Raw genomic sequence first — 11,674 nt, 5'->3', positions numbered from 1 at the left:
CCAAGGGTTCCCTGTGGTAAAGGGTATGGGAAATATTCTCAGAAATATTATCATTCTGAGTAAAATAAGGTTTATCTTTTTTGGTTTCATCTTCTTCTTTTTCGCCAGAGCTTTGGTCCCCTTTTGTATCATCGGTTAATTTAGGCATCACCAAGTCACCAAAACCAGCATGTTTCCATAATTTGTCTAAACAATCTCCATGCACAGCAAGTGCAGATTTTAGAGAATTTGTAGCTGAATCAAGCTTGGTATCAAACTTGGTTTCTAAGGAACTAAAAGACGTTTCAATTTTGTTGCCGATCTTGGTTTCAAGTGCTGCGCTGAGCTTGGTTTCAAGTATTGTGACAATGGCATCAATTTCAGTTGGTGTTAACTTGTCTCCCATTGTAACGAAAGGTAGGTGGGTGAAAATTTAGGGTTTTGAGTTGTTGCGGAAGCTGTGGAAAAGATCTGTTTCTAGATGAAAATCTAAAAACTCGGTATCTGATACCAACTAGTGTAGCACAGAACAGGGGTAACAGGGATAGATTTAAGTTTCGTCAGAAACTTAATAGAAAACTGATTCTAGGATCAAGATTCTAAGATAAAATATTGATAAACAAACTTGATAATAAGATGTGTCTTGTAAACAAGAGTTCCAGCCTTTATATAGACTTACATGAACTGATTAAAGGAAAGAGTTTAACGAAAACTAGAAAAGGAAATACTTGCGAAGCAAACTAACTTAAACTGACGTAAGGGATCAACAGTCATGGTTGATCCAAAAGCATGAGGTCAACTGTTACAGTTGATACAGAAGAAAATGATCAACAATCATTGTTGATATTGAGAAAGATGTACTACATCATAACAACATGAGGAAAAAGAAACAGAACTAAAGCAAGAGAACATAGGAAAGTATTTATGGAGAAGAAAGAGATAAAGGTGAAGGTGAAAGGGATTTGCTGAGCAGTATTTATAGGCGAATTGAGCAAATAGAAATCTTTTTTTTAAAAGATAATATGAAATTGATCAATAATTTTTGGTTTTGTGATGATTAGGTTTTGCAGAAAACATGGAGTTGCAATTGAAAAGATGAAATTGGTTACAGCTAGAAAAGGCTCAGAACCACCTGGATAAATCTCGTGTTTCCACTTCAAATTCTTCTCTGCAATTGTGTAAATAAAATTGATCCTGAGAAGACAACAATGACATTAGGGTTGAACAGTGCTTCATTGGAACTTGTAATGAAGACCCGCAGTAAAGAGGACCTGCAGCTTCAACATAAAAGAGAAAGGAGAAGACCCAGTAGCAAAAATCGTCGAAGTGATGGAATAATAGAAAATTAAGATAGCAAATCAGATTCGGAAAGAATCCATCAAATCAGTTAAAATCAATCCTCTTAATTTATCATCTGGAAACCAATTGACATAAAATTCCATTGAGATGATCACATCACAAAGGATTAGGGTAAAAACAACAACACTCATATTAGGTTTAGGGTAAACACCAACGAATAATCAGACCACCCCCGAAACTTATTGACTACATCGTGTGAGGGCCGGTGGTTAAAAAGGTTTAGCTGATAAGAATAGGAACAATCATGGTAGATGGTTTGGGAATTAGGGTTGCAGGTGATAGAGCTTGGTGTGAGAGAAGTTTTCTGTTGATCGATTGATCATTGATAGTTGAAATTTACGCTTTAATACTTGGGTATTTTTTTACTTTTTTGTTTCTTGACTATTTGTTTTCGTGTTTCTCTTGTTCGGATTATCTCTCCATTTTCCTGTAATTCATTGAGAGAGATGGCAAGGGTTTCCATCATTGTTTCATCTTACATTCTTACCTGTAAAATCTGATTCTATTTTTATTTATTTGTTGACAATTTTCTAATTTTAATTCGTTAGTTTGATACCAGCAGAATCTATAGGCATAGGGTATTATGATAATTTTAATTCGTTAGTCTGATGCCAGCAGAATCCATATGCATAGGGTATTATGATCAATGAACAAACAACCTTATTTCGTAGTCCTCTTTATTACTTTGTCGGTAGCATTGATAGTCTAAGTGACGCATTTCCGAGATATAAAATGTTATGGCACTATCTCGAATGAATGCGGACAATTTGGTTCAAATAATGTGGGACATATATATATATATAGCTGTATGCATGGAATAAGACCATGATGATCACTTTTGTCATCTGATATTTGTACTAGATTTTGGTGGCAATGTGAACTAATCATGCATTATCAATTCAAAATCAAGGTTGATGATAGGATGTTAATCACGTTCAGGTAAAGAACTGAAATTTTGGAGGGGAAGAAACTTACGGACATTCGAAGGTAAAGAACTGAAAACCCACTTGATTATACAAGACATTAAATCTACCATTTTGTATTGGGCTATTCCCTCTAAAATTTTGGAGGGAATCCATTTTGAAGATCTTATGTGCAGATGGGAAGCTATTGTAAGAGAGTGAGTCGTAAGGCCAAATCTTATGGGCTAGATATCTAGTTGCTAGATTGGCCATCCACGTCAGATAGGGCAACCTCCTAACTCCTATGAGATGGCGAATCTAGCAGCGGAACGTCTAACAGTTCGGCGCTAAACATCACATTTCATAATTAATTAATTATTTTTCCCTTGTCCGTATTATGCGTTGAGTTGTTGACAGACTGCATGAAGCTCTTAATTATTGTTTGTTTTGGGGACAACTTCCCTTGATGGGCGGCTATGTTTACACGTGTGTGATTCGGATGGTGAGGATCTCAAGTATTAATAAACGTCAGGAGAGGGTATGTATTTGTCGAAAACATTTGCTTTAAAATCATCCAGCGCTGAATTGTTCGTCGTTGGGATCACTTTTTCAGCGTCGCACCGTTCAGCGTTTCAATCTCGCTGATAGTTGAACTGCGAGCAAATGCTAGGAGAGAAAAGTAGCCAGATAGAGTGTTAATTTTTTTCCAACACTTTTTTTCTTGATTTGCAACACTTTTTGGCCAATCTACCAGTCCAATCTAGCCCATAGGGATTAGCCTAAGGTTTATGTTTGTGGTTACACACATTGGCCTAAATATAAAGGTCTTTGTGGTTGATTTTATCTCCTTGTAATTTATTATTCTTTTATTTATATAATTACTAGGTATCACCCCGGCCTACGGCTGGAGCTCAACCTTTTTCGTTTTCGTTTTGTTGTTTGATCGGCTGGTCAGTATTCTACCAAAATCTTTTTTAGTCATTCGCAAAACTAATAGATTATAACAGTCAAACATAGAGCTTAGAGCAAGTCCTATGGTGGAATCCATCCATCTTCCATCTTCTACGCCACCTCAGCACTTGGAACTGTGGATGGAAGCGCAAGTGTAATGGTGGAATAGTAGAAACGCTATTCTTAATGGAGCTAAAAAAACGCAATTAAGAATGGAGCTAAAAAAAACGCTATTAAGAATGGAGCGTTTTTCTCAGCCGTTAGATTTCAACAACTCATTTTAAATCTACGGATAAAAAAAACGCAATTCTTAATGGCGTTTTTTTAGCGCTATTCTTATTAACTTTTAGCGCTATACTTATTGGCATTCAGATGGATTCCACGAACCCTTCCACGAAATGATGGAATCTTGCTTGGATTTTCTGTGGAAGACCCCAACTTGGAAGCCACTAGACTTGGCATTCCATGATTTTTCCACACTTGGAATAGTTTGGATTCCACCATAAGACTTGCTCTTATAAGTTAGTTCGGACTTGCATCCCTAGTATTTGTGGTTGTGTCAAATTAGTCGGGGCTTACAACCCCGGCCGTGGTCCATTGAGGATACCATAGTATTTTGTTGATCGGGTCAAATTAGCCGGAGGATACTATAGTATTTTGTTGGTCAGGTCAAATTAGTCGGGGCTTACAGTTCCGACCGTGGCCCTTAAACATTCCCTAATGTTTTGTTGGTCGGGGTTGTGACACTTAATTCTCGCACATAAATCTTTACCATGTTTTTTAAAAATAGCTTTTAGATTAGTTGAGGCTAACTTAAACTTTCTTGAGAAAGTTATGGTACAAATCATTATGCTTATTGGATGATTGAACGTTCGATGGACCAGAGTATATCTGGTGTATACGAATAATCTTCATGGAGGGTCATCCACCAAACATAATCCAAACAGACCCTTAGACATATGTTTTCCGTGAAGATGTATTAGTAAGGAGATATTTGGTTGCATTAAACATAAAACCTCTAACCAATTCACTCCTCTTCCTCTATTAGGTTTTCTTTCTTCTCCTTTCCTCTTTAGACCAATTTTTTTTTTTAAATCATCAGCTCTGTTTTCTTTTATTTCACCGTATCCATCCTTTAAATCATCCATAATAATAACTTAGTATTAATAACTCAGTATTATTATAATATAGAGAGACGAAGTTAAGAATTAGAAGTCGTTAATGGAGGGGAAGAACTATAGATAGAAGACCATCTGTTGGTGAAACCGTTAAAGAATGATGCTCTTCTGTTCTATAAATACATCTACTTAGTGTTAGCCTATATAAGCGGAAACTTAGTCAAATTAGGAAATCAGACGCTGCAGTCAAATTAAGAAATCCAAGGATCCGACGTCGTTAAATAATCTTTAGAATCATATTTTTATTAGGAAGCCAAGAGATCGGACGGACGTCTATATAAAACATATAATCGATCAATCTCCATCGATGGTCGGATTTGTAAAACTACACACACCACTTCCTTTTGTAATATAGATTTTTGCTGATCAAAAAAAGATGTTAATCACGTTGGATGCTAGACTACAAACAAAGTGATCAGCGATTCGGTCTTTTACAAGTAAGGAAAAAAAGTGATCAGAATCTCCCTTCTTATTTAATTCACACGACTAGTATATGTTTGGCGGTTAATTCCGATTCTTTACAAATGAAAAGACCAAAGCGTAGTTAATCAAAGATCCACAGCGACTTTTGTCTTGTGATCACAACAATAAAAGATTAGGAGGAGGTTAGGGATTATTAGTAGAAATTTTATTGGCACCCTAATTAAGTCAAGGCCAAACACATTGGACTGGAAGTCGGCTTTCCCCCTAAATGTTTTGGCTTTCCCTTTTTAACAAAAATCTTATTTAATATCGCGATAAATTGATAAATTTTTCCGATCCCGACATTATTATTTTATAGGGGTTATACTGTATTGTGCCCCTGTGGTTCTTTTCAATTTATGACGAGGCTCTGCGAATCGGGGGACACTGAGTTGACTCAATTTCAAAAAAAAAATCCAAAATACAAATTTCTTCATGATTAGATGATTTATTTTGTTCGGTTACAATCTTTAGACATTACAATGATTAGCTTGATTTTGATTTAAACTCTCGTATACAAATTTGTTCTCTTTTCACACCTTGATTTCACCTCTTTTTAATGTTAACCTGATTTTTCCTGTAACTTTAATCAAACTGATTTCTTTTCTGATTCCTTTAACTAATGGATTCTTAAATTCTGTTGCAGGGTCTTCCTTTCATTCAAAATGGTAGACATCCAGTTTGGCCTTTTGCTTGGTTTCATCTCCTTCTGACAACATTATTGTTGCATCCAAAGACAGTATTGATTTCATCTTCGACAACAGTATTGCAGACCATCAGCCAAAAGATGGTATTTATCAGTATTTCCCAGTATTATAGTTTAGATCATGTATATGATCACATGATGGCAGTGAGTTCATCAAATTAGTTTCAGTTGGTAGTGATTTCATCAACGCGGTTTCAGGTTGGCCGATTCGAGAACGCCAGTTTCAAAATTTGAGTTTCTAAAATTCAAACTTTCCCCCTATAATTATGCGTAATTGGAGGATATGCAATTCATTATTTTCTAGGCTGGAGTTGACTAATTCTAAAATATTTGCTGGATATTTTTTCCCATTACTGGAGAATATTTTCTTAGATGATATATCTCAAAAATTTATAACAATATAACTATTTTTAGTTATTCTGGATATATCCATCATCTTTATATCAAGAAGAAAGTTAGACTTGTTTGTATAGGTTTCACTGGAAGAATATCTCAAACTTCGGAGAACTGTGTTATGGCTTCTACTTCTAACAATCAGGTTTCGATTATAACTTCTCAAATGCAGAAAACCAATATTCGAGGTTTAAGTTCTAAACAGTTAAGGCGTGCAGTTGGTTCTACAAGAGCTCTTGCAGTTGCTATAAAAGAATGGAGTAATACACTGCTAGGAAAACTGTACTCAAAAGAACCAATGGAAGCTGATACTATGAGACAGGAGATCAAGTTGATGTGGAAGCAATATAAAGTAAAAGAACTTCCTGCAATGGATAAGAATATCTTTCTTCTTAAGTTTACATCAAATGAAATATTGGAAGCAGTTCTCAAGAAGGGTCGATGGAATGTCAAGAAGTGTCATCTGAACCTTGTCAAGTATGATACCTCCATTTCTATTCAATATCATGATTTTTCTCATCAGGAATCGAATGTACAATCCAAAATATACTTCTGGAACATCATTCAGTTCAAGTGATTGATGAAGCATTGGTTGAGTTGGGGCCTAAGATCTGGACAAACCCAGAAAATTGTCGACCTGGTTTTGGTTCTATGATTGATGCAAGAGTTAAAAATGATCTCAAAAAACCTATGTTTCGAGGAGGATGGTGGAACACGGCATCAGGTGGAGTAACATGGATTAGATATCACTGGGTGAGGCAACCACATCTTATTTGTCCACATTATTTTACTATTGATCATAATGATGAGGAATGTGAAAATACAGCTTTGGATTTAAAAATAAGAAGATACACCAATGAAGAATATGTTAACTACTTTCACAATCTTGCAAGAGCTTATAGAGTTGAAATATCAGATGACTTGAATCAGATGTTGAACCTAATATGTGAAGCCAGTCGAAAACAAATGGAAGAAAAAGAGAAAGCTGAGGAACAAGAAAATGCAAGGAAAGCAAAAATATCTAGAAGTGAAGAACAAGTGAAAGAGTCTACTACTGGTCCTGTTCTTAGTCCTGTGATTCATTCAAATGACATTCACAAGAGCATTATTGGTCATAATACTAGAAATACTGATAATATGGAATCTTTTGATGGCATGGAGCATGACTTGGCTGAGGAATGAGAACCAAATGCAAGAGAGTACTCCCATGAAATGAAGGAAGCCACTGCTTCTGGGGTAAATTTCTTAACTTATTATTCTGAGCATTTATATTCAATTTCTTTTTCTTTAAGGTTTTATATTTCAACCATGAAAATTTTAGCTTGGAATGTCCAAGGATTAGCGAAAAAATTCACTAGAGACCAACTTTTTGTCTTAGTTAAAAAGCAATCTTCAGATTTTCTTTTTCTCTCAGAAACTAAAGTTGATAGTGCTAGTATGCTTTTTCTAGCAAATTCTCTAAGTTATTCCAATCATGTTCATATAGATAGGGTTGGCCTTGCTGGAGGTATTATCCTTATGTGGAAGGATGGTATTCGATGTGAAATTCAGAATGTTTCAAACAATATGATTCATGTTGTCACTAATCTAGAACCTAATAAACCTGATGTTCTCATTAGTTTTATGTATGAATCAACATATTTTGATAAGAAAAAATAACAGTGGGAGTTCATGATGGATATTAGTGAAAATATACTTCAACCATGGTTGGTGATAGGTGATCTTAATTTTCATATTCATGATTCTTCCGAGGCTTCTAACTTTTCTACTGAAGAAAGGTATGTCCAGGAAAAAATGAATTCTTGTGGTCTTATGGATCTGGGTTATAATGGTAAGCATTTCACATGGTCTAGTAACAAATTTTTTACTAGCAGCAAAAAATCTAGAATATATATGGCCTTAGGTAATAGTCATTGGTGTAACCATTATCCTCAGGATAAACTTTTGCATTTAGTACAAGCAGCTTCTGACCATTGCCCAATCCTTTTAGCCCCATCTGAAATTCCTAGGAATACTTGGAGGCCGTTTAAATTCTTTGATGTGTGGATGAAACATTTTGCATTCAAGAATCAACTTAATATAGCTTGGAAAACTGAAGTCTCTGGTTCTGCTGCTTTTAAACCTACTAATAAGCATCATAATACTAGGAAGAGATTATCTCATTGGAATAAGTTTGAGTTTGGAGATATTGACAGAAATATCAATAATTTACAAAATCAACTTGAGATAGTCCAAAATGAGCAGTGTTCAGTTTCTCAACATGATAATATAGTTTCTCTCACTAAGAAATTGGATGAATGGTTTAACATTAAGGCTGAATTTTATGAACATAAGTCGGGTGATATTTTTATAAATGAAATGGATCATAATACTAATTATTTTCACACATTATCAAATAGAAGAATGTTTAGAAAAAATATTAATTGCTTATGTGATGCTAATGGTTTTTGGTCTAATGATAGTAAAGATATTGCTAATATGCTTGTGGATCGTTTTGCTCATGTTAGTAAAACTTCTAATCCTATTCTTAGTGAGAATACTTTTGATATAATTCCTACTATAATTACTGCTCAGGACAATATCCAACTTACTAGAATCCCAACTAGTGAAGAAATATTTCAGACCATCAAGCATATGTCCCCTTGGAGTTCTCCCGGACCAGATGGGTTTCAAGCTGGATTCTACCATTATAACTGGGACAGTTGGTAAGGATGTTACAGATGTTGTTCAAGGTTTCTTTGAATCTGGTCATATACCTACAGAATTCAATAAAACTTATCTTAGTTTAATTCCAAAATGTGACAATGATATTAGTCCTGTAGATTTTAGATCTATAAGATTATGCAATACTATTTATAAGGTTATATATAAGATAATAGCTGACAGAATTAAGCCTCATTTAAAGCATCTAATTTCTCCTTACCAAGATGCCTTTGTCCCAGGAAGATATATTCATGACAACAATAATGTTGTCATGAAATGATCCATACTATGAAACATAAAGAAGGCTATAGTGGAACCATGGCTATAAAACTCGACCTATCTAAGGCTTTTGATAGGATTGAATGGAGATTTCTTCTAGGTGTTCTAAAGGAATTTGGCTTTGATAATAAATTCTGTGGTTTTATTGATCAATGCATTTCCACTACCAATATATCTGTTTTGTTGAATGGATCTCCTACTCATTCGTATACTACTTCTAGATGTGTTAGACAAGGTGATCCTTTATCACCCTATCTTTTCATATTATGTATGGAATATTTGTATAGACTCTTATTGAATGCTGAGACTAACCATCTTATTTCAGGTGTTAAAGCAGCAAGGAATGCACCAGGTATTACCCATTTAATGTTTGCCGATGATATCCTTATATTTGCAAAAGCAGACATGCACAGTATTAATGGTATTATGGAGGTTCTTGATTTTTTTGGCAGAGTTTCTGGTCAAGTTCTTAATCTAGATAAATCTAGTGTTTATTTCAGTCATAATATTATCCCTAGTCATAGAGAGATTCTAGTTAGAGAACTTAAAATGACTGAAATGAAGGATAAAGATAAATATCTAGGTGTATCTATTTTGATAGGAAGAAACAAAACAAAAGCCTTTAGACCTGTCATGCAATCTTTTGGCTGTAGATTGAAAACTTGGAAAGGGAAGGCTATGAACCAATCTGCTAGAACCACCATGGTAAAGCATGCTTTAATTTCTATGCCAACTTATCAAATGAGTAGTTTTAGAATCCCTAAAACTATGATAGATCAGATGGAGTCTATACAAAAACATTTTTGGTGGGGTCATAGTGATAATAAAGGTCCCCGTCTCATAGGATGGAACAAGCTTAGTATACCAAAAGCATTAGGTGGTCTTGGCTTTAGAAATCTGGAGCATTTCAATACAACTTTGTTAACTAAAATAGCTTGGAAAGCTTGTAGTGAAGATAATTCTCTTTGTATGCAGATTGTCAGAGCTAAATATGGCAAAAATGGTAGTCTTCTTCATTTAGACAAACTAAAAGATGATAGTTCTTGTATATGGAGAAATATTTACTCCGGGACAGAAATTGTTCAACAACATTCTATGTGGATAGTTCAATGTGGAACTAAAATAAACATCTGGCTAGATAATTGGATTATAGGATTAAATAGTCCACCTGTCCCTATCATGGGTCTTTCTAGCATTGTTTCTTTTACTCTTGTGTGTGACCTTTTTCTGCCTAATACTAGAATTTGGAATGAGCAACTGATTCACTCCCTTTTTACTCATGAAACTGCTACTGCCATTCTTAGTATGAATGTCCCTACAACTGGTGAAGACTACCTTATTTGGAAACCTGATAGGCAAGTAATTTTCTGTCAAAAATGCTTACCATACTCTTTGTGCTAGGCAAGTTAATGACACAATTAGTGGTGACTCTATTCCGAAAGAAGTTTGGAAGAACCTTTGGAAGATTAAAGTTCCTCACAGAGTGCGCTCTTTTTTTGGAAATGTTTAAAAGATACTGTTCCTGTCAGGGATAAAATAGCTAGATACAAAAATGATGTTGAACCTCATTGTATGTTGTGCAATCATAGTGCTGAAACTACTAGTCACCTGTTAATTGACTGTTCTTATACTAAGGAAATATGGCATGGTTTGAATATTGATATTTCAGTGGTCTGTCATAATTTTGCATCTTTTCAAGAGTGGGTTATAACTTGGTTCTCTACAGGTAATAAAGAATATCAAGGGGATTATAGCTCTGAATTAAATGTAATCAGATTCATGTGTACCATCTGGTATATCTGGAAAGATAGTTGTAACTTAATTTTTCAAGATGTTAAACCAAATGTTCAGAGCACAGTCATCAGAATTCAAAATTTGGTGCAACAATGTAATTTTGCTGTTAGTTCTGTCACCATAAATAGGAACAATAATATGGCTATAAAGAAATGGATTCCACTAGAGGAGGGGTTCATTAAAATCAATATTGATGCTTCATATATTTTTGATACAAGAAAAGGTAGCATTGGTCTAATTACTCGTGATTTTGCAGGAAAAGCTTTAGGAGTTCAAGGATGGAACTTGGAGGAAAAGGTGGAAGCTGAGGTTGGACCTGAACACTTTGAATGTAAAGCTCTAGTCAAGGCAGTGGAGTGGATGAAAGATTTTGGGTTCAATAAAGTTATTTTTGAGATGGACTGCGAAAATGTGGTGAACTCAATCTGCAGAGATGATCCTCTTGTTTGTTGGTTCAATCATCACTTAATTCTATCAGTTAAGAATAAATTTTTAAGTAAAAGTCTTTGGTTTTGTAAGTCATTTCATAGACAAGACAATAGTGTGGCTCATGCTCTGGCTAGAAAGGCCAAGATTGATAACCAAAATTTTTCTTTTTATGCAAACTACCCTCCTGATATTATCAGATGGGTAGAAGAAGATTATGTAGGACATTGCTCTGGTTAATTAATAAAGTTCACTTAGTATCAAAAAAAATTTTATGAAGATAATTATAAAATGTTTATGATGTAAGATTAATTAAATATTTATTATGAAAAATTAGTGAAAGATTAACAACCACATATATTGATTTAGCTTTCCCAAAAATAAATCCCGGTCATTCTTTATCTTATCTAAGTTGTCCAATTTATGTTTTATATTCAGAAAAAGATAATATAAGAACACTACTTTTTTAATGTCTACCTATCTCTTCTCGATACCTAACTTATACCTAAACTCGACTAAGCTAGATGAATAAGAGTCGTAAA

General features: G+C 34.6%; 1 protein-coding gene across 1 annotated transcript; it reads left to right on the top strand.

The window, feature by feature from the left end:
* Positions 1 to 8,951: 8,951 nt before the first annotated feature.
* On the top strand, positions 8,952 to 11,372 carry LOC113332094. Its single transcript, XM_026578766.1, has 3 exons — positions 8,952 to 10,267; positions 10,442 to 10,482; positions 10,639 to 11,372. The coding sequence occupies exons 1-3, from the start codon at positions 8,952 to 8,954 to the stop codon at positions 11,370 to 11,372; spliced, it is 2,091 nt and encodes a 696-aa protein (XP_026434551.1).
* Positions 11,373 to 11,674: the final 302 nt, after the last annotated feature.

The sequence above is a fragment of the Papaver somniferum genome, unplaced genomic scaffold (assembly GCF_003573695.1).
Source record: "Papaver somniferum cultivar HN1 unplaced genomic scaffold, ASM357369v1 unplaced-scaffold_128, whole genome shotgun sequence".
NCBI classification, from domain to species: domain Eukaryota; kingdom Viridiplantae; phylum Streptophyta; class Magnoliopsida; order Ranunculales; family Papaveraceae; genus Papaver; species Papaver somniferum.
Note: the sequence above shows the minus strand (reverse complement) of the source record. Positions and strands in the feature narration are given on the sequence as shown.